Raw genomic sequence first — 18,087 nt, forward strand, 5'->3', positions numbered from 1 at the left:
TACTTGTTGAGGTATGCCCAGCATGTTCTTTACAGCTTGAGATAATAAACCAGTTATGTACCGTGCAGTGTATACATTGTTTGAAGCTTCTAATGGTCAACTTCTGTAATGCATCTTCTGATCATTGAAATGGGTTCTTGTTGACCCCCATCAGAGTGATCAAGCACTCATGATGGTTTGAGCAAGTGTAGATGCATTGTAGTGCAGCTAATGATGTGTGAACAGGGTTCACACCTGTCAACCTTCATTTTTTTTTCCACTATGAGAGTAGCACTTATTTCCTGGGATGCCAAATATTAACTTGCATGAGTCCTATGATGGCATATTAACCCTGTGTATTCAAAGAAAATCGAATGAATACCAACTGCAGGCATGTGCCACCAGAGACTTGAATACAGACAAAGCTAAGTACCTGATGGAGGAGGCATTAGGAAGAGCCTCAAGCATAGACACGAAAAGCAGCAAATCAGTTATTGCCCAAAATCACTAGTTTAGCCTTAACAAATTTTCTACCTCTTAGACCATCAACATCAAATCTGCCTCCCTGAGCCAGGTTTCTTTGAGGTGGTCATCAAAGACTAGAGGATGCCCTACTGCTCCTAGCATCGTGGTCTGGCACCTAAAATTCTACCCATCAGGGGTCCTCCAAGGAGGAATGATCTCCTAAGCATATTAAGCTCTGTCTACCCTTGCCTTACTTGTTTTCTATGTTTGTTTGAACAGATAAATATTTGATAGATTTTGATCAATGGGAGGTTTAAAGAAAGTGTTAGGATATCTTGCAGGAGTCAACCAGGGAGAAGAGTCTTTAATGGAGACAGAAATGAATCCGTGGTAGACTTCCCACTTTCCACTTTTATTTCCAGGAATAGCTCTGCTTTCTGTGCTAATATCAGACCATGAAGCAGGAAGCACCAGGCCTGTAGACCTCCTATGGAAATCCAAATTTTTCATTACTCAGACACAGATCTGATACTTCATAGTTTATGGAAATATTATTATTTAGAACAGACACATAAGTACTTAGGATTCAGAGACTAAACCTCATCTTTCCTTTTTCCCTTTCTTCTTCCTTCCCTCTTTAATTTTTAAAATTTTGGTTGCCATCTCTCTTTATGAAGGTGTGATTTACATACCAAAAAATTCACCCATTGTACATGTACAGTTTAATGATTTTTAGTAAATTTATACAGTTAAGCAGTCTTCCCCCAAATCCAGTTTTAGAGCACTTCCATTGTAGCAGAAATTTCCTTCATGCCTGCCCAATTTATTTTTAATTAGCATACAAAACCTTCTCCAAAACTGGCTGATAGATAATATTCTTTTACTTGAAAACCAAGGAAACATGTTTTGTAATATCTTATTCTAAAAAATGTATTTAAATTTATTTTTTTAACTTCTATTATGCTATTATAATTACTGTGGCATGAGAAGAAATAGAGGGGGGAAGAAGACGGTCTTTTACAACTGTGAAGTCTGGTTTGCAGAGCTGTTCCTTTCACCATAGCTTGATGTTCCACACTGAGACTTAATGAAATGGAGCTTGTCACTGGTGGCAGGAAGAAGAACCTATTTCTTGGGTTACATAAGCCTTAAGTTATTAAGCCTTTAGATGCCAGTTAATTGGAACAATACCGATAATCTCTGCTACTTGTTGACCATATTCTATGGTGTTTTCTTTAAATGCATTATTTCCTTTAACTCTCACCCTGGGCTCCCTCCCTTTGAAAAGATTAGGGAAACTGAGGCTCAGAGAAATGAAACTCATTCTTCAAAGTCATTCCACAGTAAATGGCAAAGCCAGAAATCAAACCCAGGTCTCTCTCAGTGCCCACACCCAGCCTCTTTAAAAGTTGCATTTTATCCCATCTCTGGACAAATGAATCAAGGGACAGTCTAACTATCAGAGCTCTGCTTCTATTGCCAGGAAAGAAAAATTCAAAACATACGGCCCTAGGGGAAAAGTAAGCCAACATCATACTTAACCACCCAAAAATGATGGAAATTAAGGAATGATTTCAGGCAAGAATGCTTATGGCCTTGGAAGTTCTGAGACGTTGTCTTTTGAACTATGCAGTGTGTGAGGCTGAGTGAGAGAGTGAGTCTGTGTTTGGACAAGCTGCTGCTTGACTCACTTTTGGTGATTCTCCACCTGGGAATGAACTTCACCGATCTGTGGTAATGTTTGGGAAAGCATCATGATTTGGTGACTTGAATAAACTTGGAGTAGGTCATTATTATATGCCAACTTGGAGGGTGTAAGAGGGACATTGTCTGCAGTGATCTCTCCTTCAGCTAACTCCTCAGCGTATCCCTCATTTGCCACCTGGCAGATAAACACTGCCTTGTATTAGATTGTTTTCATGTGTATGTGTTTTATCATCTATCCCTGTGGCTCTCAAATTTGGTTAAGCACAACAGTCATGGGAACCACTTATTAAAATAGGTTTCTGGGGGCACCTGGGCGGCTTAGTCGTTAAGCGTCTGCCTTCGGCTCAGGTCATGATCCCAGGGTCCTGGGATCGAGCCCCGCATCAGGCTCCCTGCTCAGCAGGAAGCCTGCTTCTCCCTCTCCCACTCCCCCTGCTTCTGTTCCCTCTCTCGCTGTGTCTCTGTCAAATAAATAAAATCTTAAAAAAAAAAATTTATTAAAAAAAAAATAGGTTTCTGTTCTCCTGAGAAGTCTTTGATACAATTGTCTTGACTAAAGGCTCAGATACCTGTATTTTTATAAGGCTTTCCTGGGATTCTTGGAATGAACCATATTTGGGATTTGCTGGTCTTTAAAACTGTAGCTCTGTAAGGGCATTTTATTTCCTAATATCTGGCCGAGTGCTTGGAATAAAGTTCAATAGCTATTTGTTGACCAAAGGAGGGAATGGATGAGTACTATAAGTTTCTTAAGGTCAGTGATGATGCAACTCACCTCCCACAATGCTAGTAAATAGCAATCAGTAACAATTTATAAACTGATAAGTTTAAAATCTCTGTCTTCTCCTATACCTTTGCCAGCTCTAGGGAGATGCCCATGAATCTGCTTAAAGTCTTGTGTTCTGAAAAGCCTGGTGGGTGTAGCATCCAGGAACTGATCTGAGCAGTTTCAGGGCTTCGCTTCTCCTAGAAACCCAAGGAGAAAACCAATTCCCACATTTTGCGAGTTTATTTTGCTGTAGTACAATGAATAATTGTCCTGAGGGGACTATGTGGCATCAGAGAGTATTAATCTTAGATTTTCATTTCCTGTAAAATAACTTTCCACTTATTACATTCAGTGAGAATACTTTGGGTTTCAGGAAATATGCATATTTTATCACAGACAGTCCTAAGTGTGCTCCCAAATGTATCTGAAACTCTGACATTAAGAGGGGCAGGTGCAGGCAATTGAGCGAGTGAGGATGCCAGTTCAGGCTGTGAGAGAGCTGGAAGTACAGGTAGGACCCGCTCGCCTGGAGTCGGCAAGGCCAGCACATCGCTGTCTAACTTTTGGCTCATTGAGCTTATCAAATTGTTTTTCAATAGGAAAATATTAAAAATAAAAGTGACAGTAATAACCATAATGAACGGGCTAGCGTCTTTCAAACCCCTGACTATGTTGCAGGTATTATACTAAGCTCTTTCGTGTATCATCCTATTTAGTGGATTCTTTATGAGAACCCAGTGAAGTAGTATAGTAAATGACACATCTGAGCCTCTCAACTGAGACTGAGGTTAGGAAAAAAAGAAGTATTTTGATCATAGAACTGAAACTAAGTCCAGGGGTAGCTCCAGGAGAGTTGGATTTCTGAGGCTCAGACAATATCACAGGACCCTTCTTTTCCCGGTTGGCTTTTTCTCTGCTGATCAAGATCAACCCCAGTAACTCCAGCTTATATTCTCTGTAGATCAATTTCCCATGGAAAAGAAGATTCACTTCCTGCAGAATCAGGGAAGTCCATAAGACTTCCCTCACTTCTGACACCCATTGCCAAGTTCAGGGGACCCCAAGATCACCGTCAGTTTTAGTAATTTGCCAGAAAGACTCACAGAACTCACTGAAAGCTATTATACTGATAGTTATGGTTTATTATAGTGGAAGGATACAGACTAAAATTACGAGAAGAGACTCATAGAACAGAGTCCAGAAAAATTCAAGTAGCAGAGTAACAGTGTGTGACAATACACAGAGCATGCCAACCAGGAAAATGCTCGCAAGCCCTGGTATCCAGAGTTTTTACTGGGGCTCAGTCACAAGAGACACAGTTGACCATCCATGTAGCTGATCTTTAGTTTCTAGTCCCTCCGGAGGTCAACATGATTCACATGGTTCAAAGCTCCCACCATAAAACACGTTGTTAGACTACCCATTATAGCCCAAGGCCGTCAGGTAACAAAGATGCTAATGAGGCAGGACATTCCCAGGACTTAGATATTACCCCTCTGGAGCCCAGGACAAAGGCCGGACTTCTCTTTGCATAAAGTTAATTCTTTACTACACAATTCTGCAACTTTGTCAATGACAGCCCTGGCCTCCAGTGTGGTCCCGGGTCCATCCCTGAACCAATTTTTCTGGCTTGGAGAGGAAATATGCTGACTGGCTAGGCCTAGGGGTAGGACTCTTCGGCTGGCCCACTACATAAACCAAGACCAAGGAGTGTTGGTCCTCAAAGAAAGTTGGACATTGATCAGCCTCTTTTCAGTAGTAAATAAGAGGATGAAAGTCCGTGTTAACTTATGAAAAGACTCCACACAGTAAATAAAACACCAAATTCCTTTTATTTTGATTTAATGGTAAGTCATTAGCAAGTCCATGGGAAAATGAACTAATGGTGACTTAATAAATGTAGTTTTTTTTAAAAAGAGAGCCTCTTAAAATACGACACGTGGGACTTAAGAAAGAGGCTGAATAGTAACACGTTGATGAGGAGGCTCTGTATGTGATTGCTCATGCAGTTTTCCACCAGGAATGAGTTGTCTGTCTTATTTCCCTAGAGCAACATGAAAACCTCCTAGTGCTGTGGTTCCCAAGCTTGGGATGCATTAGAATCTTCTGGGGAGCTTTTAAAATCCTAATGCCCAGGTCACACCTGATACTAGTGAAATCAGAATGGCCGGAAAAGGGATCCAGGGATCTGTATTTTTGTAAAGATCCCTGGGGATTTCCATGGGCAGCACTTTGGAAACGACTGTCCCAGAGTATTAAAACAACACAAACTCCACTGCTCCATACACTAGCTTCTAGTATGGCCACATTTACCAGATGAAATGAACATGCCCAGTCACTAGTCAGAGGAACTGCTCTTGAGAATCAGCAGGTTGTAGGGCAAAACCCGAGTTGGTCGGGTCTGGGTTCAAATCTGGCTTTCCATTTACTATGCGTTGGATCTTGAGCAGGTGTCCTAGCCTCTGTAAGGTTCAGCTTCCTCATCTGTGAGGAACCTCTACTCCAGGGAACTTCTGAAAGAAACAGAGGATGTGGCTGGCACAGCAAACGTCAAGTCCTTTCCTTCCACTGTTACATTTATTGTCAGAGAGAAACCCCTAGTCTTTTTTTTTTCCCCTCCTGCTTTTTTAGACTTTGTTGCTTTGTGTTGTTTGGTTTGGTTTTTAACATATCTATGTAAGATTTTTTTTTTAATTCTATCTCAGTCAATGATGCCAAGGTTTGAAGTTTTCTTTGTTGTTAAATATATTTGTTCCCTTAAGTATTGAGTCCCGACAGGGGACGCCCCCTTCAGTCACTTCTCCAAGCAAGATGGATTCAGTATCTATGACAATATTTCATCAATCCTAAAATACATTCACTTGCAAAATAACTCACTGTTACTTTATGTATGAATAAGAGAGGAAAAACCTTTGCCAATGACACTCTAACATGCCATCAGTTCCAAGAGAAGTCCTATTTCGTAAATGTTAAAATGAACAAGGAAATGTACATCCTAGAGTCAGTGAAATGCGGTATCCTCCAGGAGCTCAGGAGTTGAGACACAGAGCTATACACACTCCTGATTCAGTCATCAGAGGCCGGGAAGGACTAAAACCCACAGATGGCCTCAATCCTCTCTCTCCTGAGAAGAGAGTTGATTCCAGTTTGATGAGGAGAAAATTCTTTTTTATGGCTCTTTTAGATCAATAAATGTCATACACTGATCACTGTTTCACCTTTGAGAAATATAGTGCTCCATTCGAATGGTCCCCATTTTAAAATCACATTTCTTTAAACACGGCCAGTTTTAAATGGCTGTACATCATCCCACCCATGGATGGGAGAGGGAAAATGGCTCATTATTTCAGCAGATCACATAAGCCATGATACAGCAAGGCAGGAGGCAGGAAGTTAGAGGGAATTCAATTTGATGATCACATGATCTTCCTTTCTCAAACCTCCCCATTCAACTGAAGATTTTATGTTGTGATCCCAAATGGGTCAAAATGTAAGCTTGGGAAAATTTATTTTTTGACTAGAGCCCTTTGCTTTATTTATATATATAAATAAAATTTTTATATACAAATAAAAAATTTATATGTATATAATAAATATTTGTATATATATATTTAATACAGGTTTGCCCATTTCTCTCTCCTTACATTAAAGCCTGCTTGCCCAGAAATGTGCCTATGTTTACAAATTTTTTTTCTTATGGAGCTGACTAAATATGTCCCCGAGGAAAGGCAAGGTGTTTGGAGCGATTTGGGGGACAGGTGAACAATCAGTGATTCTGACTCAACCAGTTGAAATGAAATCTTTGTATTTAGTTTGGGAAATTAATTTTTTGATGACGGAAAAATATTGCAGAAAAAAGAGCACAAGACAAAAAATAATAGCCACTTCAAATCCAAAAATGAGAATCCTACTAATAGCAACTTGGTATGCCATGCTGGGGCCCCACTCCAGTCAACAGAGCTTTTCTTTTGAAGGTAAGCAACTTAGAGAATGAATCTACTCTACTGTCTGGTAGGAGGATGGGTGCCAAAGTTAGATCTTTAAGGAAATAATCTTATTAGCCCCTCTTATTAAGGAAGCCTCTGCAGTGTGTAGACTTTGAACCTGCCTGATAAAAAGTAGGTCTTGTCAAACAGCTCACAGCTCCTAGTGAAAAGGTTGAACTTTGTTGGTTTAGATCATCCAATCCAAATGCAAACATGTTTCTAAGCTTCTGTTTGCATACTCTGGGAGACAAAAAAGACTTTCTCATTTTCTCCGACTCCAAGGAGATGGCATCTCCCACCGAAATTACTAAATCGCTATGTTAATGTAGGCATGCACAGAAAGGCAAAAGTTTCCTGCAGAACCTGAAATTTAAAGCTTCCCATTGTCATTGTATGGGATCTTTTATTTCTTTGACGCTTCTTTTTTTTTTTTTTTTTCTCTTAACGGACCCTGGTCCTTGAGTTTCTCGACCATTACATTTCCGAGCTGACCCCATCTGAAGTTGTAATGCTGAGATTTTGACAGCTTTGTCATTTTCATAGCTGTGGGGGTTGATGTCAAGCTTACAGGATTATTGCTCTCCAGGAAGACTTCACTACATAATCAAGCGGAAGGTCAAGAGAGATAGACAAAAAAACTCTAATTAAATCAGGAAGGGCTGACTTGTGCCTATAAAAAAAAAATTAAAAAAATAAAAATCCTGCAATTTCATGGTTGGATCCAAGTGCAACAATTGGCCGCAGTCAGGGGCCTCACTTGTCGCAATGGACAACAAAAAATTGCCATTTAAGTGAGCGGCTCCTTGAAGAAATAGCTTCATTCTTTGCTTCCACTATGCTATTAAGGCTCTTCTCAAATCAAATTAAAGAAAGGCAGGGTAACACATAGCTTGATTAGAGGAATAGAATGGGGAGAGCAAGCTCTTTTCTGGCATCTGCTGTTTTTGCTCCAAAGACATGTGGCTTCTGGGTACTGGCCCAGTATGTAATACATCTGGACTGTAGTAGTGCCCAAACAGAATTAAAGGAAAGCATAAGACCTATTCTCCTGTGAACAGAATGGAGAAGAGCCTGACCGCAAATTTTTGCGTGAAGGCTCACTGCAATAAGGAACCAAGCACCTCATAGAATTTTCAAATTACTTTAATGAATTTTAGTTCAGCACATCCTATCTGAGACCTACTATGTGCCAAACATTAGCTTGACACTAATAGTTCAACCAAGTCATTGGCAGGAGCTTCATGGCTATTGGGGACAGGTGAGCAAATACTAGAAATGTATGACAGTAAATACAATGATAGGGCAATACTAATAGCTTTTTAAAATTGAGCCCCTACTATGTGCCAGTCACAGTTCTAAGTGCTTTACAAGGGACAACTCATTTAATGGAAAGGTTAGACTGTGATGCCTGGAGCACAAAGGACATGAAAATCCCCTGAAAGGTGGTGTCTGAATTGGTTTTAAAGGAAGTATAGGAATTATATCCTATTTTGAAGAAATACGGGAATGAAAGAAAACCCTTGCTAAATAGAGAAACCTTCATCTATAAAGGCTTGAAGTGTGCCATAAGATATCATCCAGGACATAGGGTATTCCTCCGGCAGCATTAAACAAAAGGCAGGTGGTGGGGAAAGAGCTGAAGATACTAGAACAGAATGAAGGCTTTGTCCTATAAGTGATGGAACCAGTGGAGAATTTGTAAGTAGGGATGATGTTCAGATTTCGGTATTAGAAAAATCACCCTAAGATCCAGAATTGCTTCTGTCCCTGTTGAAGGAAGAGCAGTGCAAGTTTGCCCTGTAGGCATCCCTTGAAACCTCCTCCCCTGCCTGGGGCATTTGTGTGGAGCTCTTGGGGATCAGACATCCAGACATTCCATTTGTTGATTAAAAATGAAAGGAATCAAGATTTTTATTTATTGGTGAATCCTGCTCATGAAAACATAATGCTTCTGTATCAAATCTAATGCTCTAGGATTTCTTAGAAAGTGTCGCCTTCTTCAAGCAGCAACCTGAGTGTATCCCACGAGGTGTCTATGTCTGTGGGAATCACGACCCCTGGACAGTTGGCTGGAAATCACATTAACTGCTACCTGCCTTCCCACTAGGCTGGTGTGTGAGGCCATCTGTGTCTCATACTTACAGGTCAAGGAAAACCATCTTGCTGAGAGATGCCTATCTTTGATGGCCAAAGCATGACTGAATGACAGGGCAAAGGAGAAAGGCAGTGGTGGGGAGGGGGACAGAGAGGCAACAGTAATGTGTGAGCCACACTGAGGTGTCTGGGTGGGCACCCAGACTGGTGATGATGTCCCCAAGACTTCCCGCTGCAGGAAGGGTAGGCCACCGGGGATGAGATGATGAGCTAATATGTGTCAGGTTAGAAAGTGATACTCGTTTCTTCCCTAACCATGTTGCTGCAGGTTAAACTCTCCTTCGTGTTTGTGTAAACCAGGTGCTGGAAAGACAAAGGTTTGCTTCCTGCCCTGGAAAATAACTGATTTTCCTTGCCAGCCTTGCTATGGTCAGTGCCTCCCATTTCTTGATGAGCAAGGGTTGGGCACTGCATCCTGAAGAATGCGGCGTGCACCCCAGTTAGTGGGAATGAGCCTGAAGATCTAAGATAGTGTAAGTCTCCGAAATGTGTCCAGTAGTGAAAGGAAAGGAGTCAAACCAACCTAGCTTAATGACTTGGAAGGCCTTCAGAGGATGGAGGAATATTATGTAATTGTCCAGGGTTCTGAGAGGGGCTTTACTAGAGAGTTGACCAGTTATACGGTAACACACCACGCAAACACATATGCGGAACTGAGCAAAGCCCTGGGAATCACTGTGCTGTGGTGGAAAGGGTGGTGAAAGAGCAGGGAGAATACACACCTGTTCCAAACTGGCATTTTGCTGCTGAGCTTACAAGTGGGGCAGCATTTTCTCTCTCTCTTCTTTCAAACAGTGCCATGGTATGAAACGAATCTTCAACTGATCATAAGCCAGAGATCTGCGGTCTCTACCTCACTGGCTGAGTCTGCAGCCTGAGCAACAGCAGTTGCAACCCCCCCGCCAGCCAACTGTCGGCCCCCACTCACTCCACAGATTTCCCAGGAGCAGGGCTCTGGCCCCCTTGGTCATTTCAGGCCTGTAGAGCCTTCCTAAGTTCTAACCACATATCAGCTTTCTAAATTGAGAAGGTGATGAATTTTTAAATTCTTGAACCTGCGCTGTAATAATACTTCCACCATCCTACACATTACAATGCAAGAAGGCAACAGATACATTTTCTTATGATGCTGAGACCATGAAATATTGATGGGGGAAGGGAGCGTGGCTGTGGTATTGAGATTCGCCTATAATGAAGGAAGTGCTTCTCCTCCCGGCTTCTCATTCTCCATCTTTCTCTTCTGACAACTGAGGATGGGAAGGAAGCCCCAAACCCACGATACCCAAGGCTAGTTCAATGAAAGCTCTTAAAAAACTGTGCAGTGAAATCTGTCTATAAAGGTCTTTATCAGGTCTCCAGGGACCAATTGCTAATGCAGCTAATACACATTTGATCTATACAGATGATTTTCCCTTTGTCCCCAAGGGAACCTCTACAAACACTTTGGATTTACATGGTGCCAAGCCCAAGAAGCCTGTTGGAAAATAAATAGCATTTTAACACATTCAAGCATCAGTTCCCAGGATGAAAAGTAGCATGTGGGCTCTTCTCTGAGTTTTCTGCCTGTGCTATAGGACATAATCAAACTTCATTTTTAGAGCATTTCTTTTCCTGGTGACATTTCACTCGGCAGCACTGCATTCTGAAGAGAAAAAGGGCACAAAGTAGAGACTTTGCTGGTTCAAAAGAAAAAGAATAACATTTCATCTTGGACATTATTTCCAAACACACGTTTGAGTGTAATGTGGGGGCCATTTAAGAGTGGTGCAAATATGCAAGACATCCTCAAGGGGCACCTCTTCGAAAATGTAATATTGATCTATTTATTGTAATACATATTAGAAATTGTGTGTGTGTATATGTATACACACACACACAGAGTTGTGGTTATATATAGCTAACACTTCTAAGCTGCGATTTCATAGATATTATTAGCTAGGATGAGGTAAAGTTGGAAACAGTATTTTTCTCCAAATGGACTTACTAAATGAGTAAAGAGCTGAGGGCTGGATGGAATGGTGGCTGCCATAGTTTCGGGGAAGGACTGGATAGAGCACAAGTCTGGGAGGCAGTAGGAAAATGACTCACACTTGGGAAATGCTGATCTAGGGAAATTCCCCACCTATCTAATTAATAGGAGAGTCAGGGCCAGCGCTGCCCTTCCCTGGCCAGTGGTGATGAGCTTGGATCGATATGCCTATGTCCCCAGGCAGAGACAGACCATAACTGATTCCCTGTGACTCAACAGGATTTGAATCACAATTCCCTAGTTATCAGAAGTCCTGTTTTCCTTGTGGTTTTAAGCAGAAAATTGCATGTTCATGGTACCTCAGTTGGATGTATCATATCAACCCTCCTCACAATGAAATGATGTAAGACAGGATATTGCAGGTCACTCGGGAGACAGGCCGTTCGGAGAGGGAGTCCTCCAAATGAGTGGGCTATGTCCTGGGTTCACAGGTGCAAGAAGAGAATTCGTAACTCTTAGGATGTGTCTGAGCCCATGATAGAAAAATGATGATAGTCGTGCCTAGCTACTGAGTCTTCAGTTTCAGCCAGCCACAGCACAGTAAACTTCAGGAGAGCTAGGGGAACCGAGTACCATTATTCTCCCTGGTGTATTTGCCGGGGGCTAAAGTTAGAGATATTCAACAGCTAGGAGATTCAAATCTAGTTCTGTCTGACCAAAAGTTTGGATTTCGTTCGCAAGTCAAAATAAGAGGCCAGTCTCCAGCTGTGAACACTATGGGGGAATGACTGCTCCTAGAGCTGTGGTACTGTTCACAATGGGCATTTGAAAATCCTACAAAGCCTTCTTTAGAATATTGCCTGGATTTAAACTTCGTCCCTGGCAACAGGAAATCACAGAATAAGAAAACGTTGACCATGATCTTTTCTCAGGTATGGCAAAGGGTGGGAAAGTGGGGGATGGTTGGTGTAGGAGAAAGAGAAGGACCAGAAAATAATAAATCCATATAAAAAAAGGAATTTATGTGCCAGGGTTGTCTTCCCAGATCCATAGTCCTAATGTCACAGGGCCTATGACATAGTCCTGATGACCTGAGGAAAAAAAAAATGTATTCTCCTCGATCTTTTTCCTCACCTATATTATAAGGGTTTTGGACTATATGACCATGTTAGTCCCATTAAAACCCTTTGAATCTACATTGAAGTAAAGGTAAAAGTAATTTATTTTGGTTTTGCCTTTGATGTATAGTAGCTCAGAAAGAGAGAGTTGGGTTAGATAGTAGTTGCTAAAACACTAGGGAAACCTTACCTTCACAGGTGACTCAGTCTGGAAAAGGACATAGAGCCACAGCATCATAAATGATCCCAGGAAAAGTTATATGGGATATCTCCTTCTGGAGCAGGGAACAAGGCCCACATTCTATCCCATCCCAGTTCTCCCTCTTTGGGCTCTGTACCAGAAGCCTTTGCCTTCTTGCCCATGCATAGACTTGGAATGTTGTGGAATCAACCAACTTTCTCAATCAGCTTCTGTACACAGCAAAACATTATGAGTCCTCTCCCTAAAGAGCTTAACTGTAATCTTAAAGAATACGGTAACTGCTTTTTTGCTTCATTTAAGAAAGTTACTAAGATGAAGATCATACAGTTTCTGAATCTTCTCTGCCACTTTAATTCTTAAACCACCAATTTGAAGATAGCTTAAACAATTGGTCTGTCTTCTGGAAACAGGAAGTCGGTGCCCTAGGCAATTCCTTGTGTTGTTCTGGAAGCAATGATAGTTTCTCAATTCTACCAACAAGACACACGTAGGCCTCTTAGGTAGTCTGAACAGTACATATTTATGGATATTTATCATTAGGAATTGAGTTTGAGCTTCCACAGGGGGGAAAAAAAAGCAAAAATAGAATTTAAAGACCACCAAGAGTATCTTCATATTATTTACAGAGACAGAGAAAAGCCTGTGTCGTAAGACTAGCATTCTAAACCCACATATTATAAAAGTACAAAGGGGCCAGCAAAGTCAGAGTTATCCTCAGATGAAGTATACCTGGTATGAGAGGAAATGTTCAACTCAGTGCTGGCTAATTTAGTACATACCATGGAGGGGAAAAATAAGGGAAATGTTAACTTAATGAAGCAAAAGCATGACTTGCATCGGAAAGCGATTAGCTGTGGTGATCTGTACAGTGAATAAAGCCAGGCCATGTTACAACTTGAGTTGGCTGAGGTGTTTCAGAAGGACTCATAATTCATGTTTCAACTGGAGAAATAGCTTCAGCAAATGATGCAACATACCGCATTTTTGTTCAGGTGGTTTGACAAAAAGCAAAAGATGACGTTGTCTGAAACTCTGCCTGAGAAAGAGTCTTGATGTTCTTGCAGTCCAGCTTTTCATCAGATGTTGTCACAATGTGTGTGGGTATTTCTCAGCAGTGCCATGTGGTAGAACCTATTTATTTTGAAGATTTATCAGCTGGGGAGCCCTTGTTTATGTAAGCAAGCAGAAGTGATTTGTACTTAAAAATAACTGCATGTTCAAGACCTCTTGTGATTGTTTATATAGAAGGAAGACGTAGTTATTTGCTAACTATATCATTAGAGAAGAGATTCGTGGGCAAAACTCTTTTTCAAAGATATTAATAACATGCAGCCTTTATAAATTATGAAGTTTGAAGTACTGTTTTCTCATTTGAAAGATTTAGAAACTTCTAGCAAAACCTATAGATGATAAAATGGCTTAGCAAAAACTGTAGAACCTTATTTATTGAAAACTTAAAATTAAAATTTGAAGTAATCCCTTTCTGAAAACCAAACAAACAAACAAAAAAAAAAAAAACTAAGTTCATCATAAGGTATTAGTCCTGTAAGCACATTATTAAAGCAAAGAGACTGGATTGGATGGTGAAAAAGAAACTGGCTGTGAGTTCCATTGGTTTTACCTTTAGCCTTTTGTGGGGATGAAGGAGCATTTGAAAGGCAGTCAGACCTCTGCATTCCAGCAAAGCTATGCTGGGTAACATGAAATTGAGTGAGTCCCTTAATCTCCCTGGTCCGCCTTGTCCTTTTTCATTAAGATGCTAGTTTTCTGTTAGATTGAGGCTCTCAACCTCTGTTGCTTATAGCTTGGGGAAGGAGGGGTGTAGTTAAGTAGATGGAGGATTCTGGAGGATGTGACTTCAGCCCTCCCCCCCAACCCGCCCCCGCCATCTCAAGCAGAGCAAGCCCTTTCTGGCTATCAAAATATCAACAGAAAGGTGTTCAGTTGATTTTTAAAATGTTGGAATTTCCTTTAAAAAAACAAATCCCCTCTTAATACTCTGTTTTTATACTCTTTAGTTTTTATTGATCTCTGTCATGGGGCAGCTACTGTGAACACGTTTATTGAAGGTAAATGATAATGATGACTGCAGCATTTTGCGCACAGATTGTTAGTAATGATCTGAGTGCTCGGGGAGCACTTCGAGATGGGGTTCAGGCATCTGTGAACCAACCAATGTAAGTTTTGTGCCTTTGATTGATAATCTTTTGAAAATTCATAATAACCAAGGTTTATTATGAGCTCACAAGGTGCCAGGCACTGAGTTAAGTACCTTATATTTCTGACTGAGTCCTCAAAATTCTAGAAGTAAGTTTCATTACCCATAGGTTCCAGATAAGAAAACCAAAGCTCAGGGAGGCTGAACAGCTTGTCCAAGGTCACAGGTGAGCAGAGGACTGACAGAACCTAAGGCCTTTCCCACTTTGTAGCTCTGGAGGGTGAAAAGAGGGTCCCCAGGGGACCCTCGCTAAGACTTCTAGTCTTCAGTCAGCCTCTAAGTTGATTATTGCTTAGTTATTAGAGGAATAAATTATATTCTGGAATGATCTTCCTCCCAAGGAATCATCTCTGTTCTTGTCACTCTAGTTAGTTGCTTCTGAGCCCTTTCCAGGAAAATATTACAACGTGTGTTGGACTCCTTAGCGGCAGGAATGAGAGGAACCACCTCAAGTTGAGAGCATGGTTGTGCCCACATGTGTCCAAGGCCTCCTGAAGGGTCAGTGGACTGGATGACCCAGCATTTTGGGTATGGGGAGCCAATACTACAACTTTGAAATCATCTGACAGGGCAACTTGTATTTGATTTTCCATGCATCAGATCTTTGGGCACCTGGGTTGTTGTATGATTGTGTGGTGTATGACTGTGTGTGTGTGTGTGTGCACGTGTGCTCTCATGCTACCTCTCATCTGTTCATCATTGAGGGATGTTTTGCTTCTTCACACACTGTAGCAAATTCCCCATTGCTTTGTGACGGTATGTATCAAAGGGTGGGTTTGTCCCCTTTGGGCTCTATTTTACTGACACTGTGTGCTCCCCATAATTTCCATCTCAGACACCAATTTTCCATCCAAGGTATCTCCGTTGGGATGGACTAAGCCATCGGAAATGACAGTCACTTAAAAAAAAAAAAGAAAAGAAAAACCTGGCAAACATGGGAATGCACATTCAAGGGAAGCCTTTGGAGAGAAGCAGGTTGCTCTTTTCTCCTTGTGTGAGACAACTGACTTTGCCCAAGCTGACTTCTTGCCTAGATAAACTGACTTAACTGTGAGGTCCTGCCAAAGGTAGTTTCATTAAGCGGTGCCTGGGGCTTTTGCAAAGTGAAGTCACCTCTGCCTGCCCAGCAGGGACTTTCTAGCTAGACACCAGGGGAAATGCATAGCCTTCTCACTACTCCTACAGAGGAGGAAGTTCCTATGCTCATCCTTCCTTTGCTGTACTGGCGTACTCTTCTTTCTGCCTGTGGCTAACATGCCCGGCTCATAATGTGTCGTCGAGCTACTGACAAGAAGGGAAATGGTGGACTGCGACTTGGAGAATTGTTCGTTTTGCTGAAGCGGAGACTTGGGGACGGAGTCATTGCTCTACTTGGCAAAATCAGTGGTCTTCCCATCTAATGCTGTGACTTGGATGGGGCACCAAGGAGCATTTGTTGGGTGAGCGTGATTGCTCTGCATCCAGCTTGGAAGGTTAGTCGTGTTGCCAAATGTGCCTTTACTTCCCTTAACAGCCCATTCTAAATCAATCTTCCATGAATTCATCAAAATGTTTTTTTTTTTGTAGTGCCTGAACTTGGCTGCTTCCATATCCGTGCCCCCGACCCAGGGGCGGCCACTTGCAGGGCATTCCCTGAACTGTTCTCTGAACTTTCCTCCCTGGAGTGTCGCCTGTCTGCTCCAGGGAAAGTGTCCTTCCCCCTGGCTCTTTTGCCATCGTGACCATATTTCAGTGCTCTCCGTCCTAATAGATGAGTTGGGACACGCCTCAAAGTGCTCCTCTTTCCTCTGAAAGAGGTTGAATCTGGGAAGGGCGGGGGGGGGGGGGAATATATGTGGGAATGGTTTAATTGTATCCATGAGGATTCTTAGTAATCAGGATGCCAGTGTGTGTTTTCCAGAGCCTAGAGCTGACATAAATAATGTAGCGTACCTCGCTTTGTGCAGGCTTGCTGAGGAATGCTGATGGAGAAAAAGCCAAACTGGGATCTGAAGCTCCCGGCTCCCGGCACAGCCTTTAAAATCTTTTTATTGAGTAGCAGTTTGAAAGTGCAGCCAGGGCCTTGGCGGGCTGTGTATGCCAGGAGAAGCGGATGGAGGAGTCACTTTGGAGGAAGGCGCCTCACTGGGTTTTTGGAGAAGGAGAATCTAGAGCAGCTCGGGCGGCTCCAGCTAACGATTGGTTAATTTCATTTTGCCTTCTTAATCCCAGAAGGACTAGGACAGCTCTGTCGAGGCCCTGAGAGCCTGGTAAGTGTGCAGCTGTGGCTAACAAGATATGACTGGCCCCTCAAACATTGTTAAAAGCGTCCTGCTAGCCTTTTAGAGCCTCTTGCCTTAATGGTAAGAGCCAAATGAGCTTTGCGGGACAGCTAACCCCAAATGAAGTCCTGCAGCTTAAGCTCATTTAAAGGCGAAGTATGCACTGGGGAGAACAAGGGGGACCACAAACGCCACAGTTCATTTGCAGGCGGGAAACAAATGTGTCTTTACGTGGGATTTTTGCAGGAGGTCTGCCAAGCCAAATTTCCAATTGAAGCGTCTTCCAGATTTTGATTTAAAGTGTAACTCAAGCCCGTTCTGGGGCACCAACGATATAAGTAAAGGAAAAGATGGGTGGGGGGTGTAGAAGGATGTTAGAAATAATTCTCTGTTGTTCACGGTAAGGGACAGGTTGTGGGCACTGAGTGAAAAAGTCAGCTATTCCTTGCTTTTACTCCGGTGGTTTAGAGAAGGACCTCAGGGAACATTTGTTTTTTTGTTTTTCCTTTTGATTAAGGCATTTGGGGTCTAGAAAAGAAGATTAAAGCAGGATCCGTTTAATTTATTTAGTTTGCCTCACAGACATGAAGCTTCAGAATGGTAAGTATCAATTATCTTCCTACGGGTTGGGGACAAGCCGGGAGAGGGGTTCTCAAGCGGGTGTTCTGAGCGAGGACCTGTTAGCAAATCCAGGCTGTTGTATAGCTTTGGCCAGTGGTAGGAGTTGATGTGTTGATACAGAGAAAGCACTGGTGACAAGTTTGGTTGGACTGGGAGGGTCTGTGCAGCTTGCCCCTTAGGGGATGGTTCTTTCTGCTCTTGCTGGTTTGACAATAAGGAGACCTCATTTGGACACCTCGTTTACCCACTTAGATCATGAGAAAAATGTAAAAATACTCAGACACTTTCATCATGGAATGTGTGTATTTTTTTCCCTTTTAAGTTGTTACATAGTTGTTTTAGCTTTTCTTTGCACTTAAAAAAAGTATCATCTAAATATGTTTTATAAAATAGTACTTGGAAATTTTGCCTGTGGTATGATCCTCTGCACATATTACTAAGAACTCTCAAACTTTTAGCTATCTGGTTAAACTGGTGGAAAAGAGGCACCTTTTTTTTTTTGTCTCAGCCTCATTCCATCGTCTCCCAACAGTCCCCAGATTTTGTTTACTTGCTACTTTAAAGGGTTCCTTCCAAATGTGTGTTCCGTAGTCACAAGAGGGCCACATCCTCCTCTCTGCTTATGCAAATGCTTTCTT

The 18,087-nt window shown here is 42.0% G+C and overlaps 1 protein-coding gene across 17 annotated transcripts in view; it reads left to right on the forward strand.

Annotated features, from left to right (window-relative positions):
• Positions 1 to 18,087, forward strand: part of TENM2 (teneurin transmembrane protein 2) — a 1,202,741-nt gene that overhangs the window by 768,830 nt on the left and 415,824 nt on the right. Inside the window, exons 1-2 of one of the 17 annotated variants that reach the window (XM_078066835.1) lie at positions 16,534 to 16,816; positions 17,346 to 17,428. The exons of 14 other annotated variants lie outside the window; for them this stretch is intronic. In XM_078066835.1, the coding sequence (XP_077922961.1) occupies positions 17,413 to 17,428 (16 nt within the window). In that variant the 5' untranslated portion in view covers positions 16,534 to 16,816; positions 17,346 to 17,412. Of the gene's footprint in view, positions 1 to 16,533; positions 16,817 to 17,345; positions 17,429 to 18,087 lie in introns of those variants that run through there. 2 more of the 17 variants (XM_078066836.1, XM_078066839.1) reach the window with 2 other exon arrangements.

The sequence above is a fragment of the Halichoerus grypus genome, chromosome 2 (genome assembly GCF_964656455.1).
Source record: "Halichoerus grypus chromosome 2, mHalGry1.hap1.1, whole genome shotgun sequence".
In the NCBI taxonomy this organism is placed as follows: Eukaryota; Metazoa; Chordata; class Mammalia; order Carnivora; family Phocidae; genus Halichoerus; species Halichoerus grypus.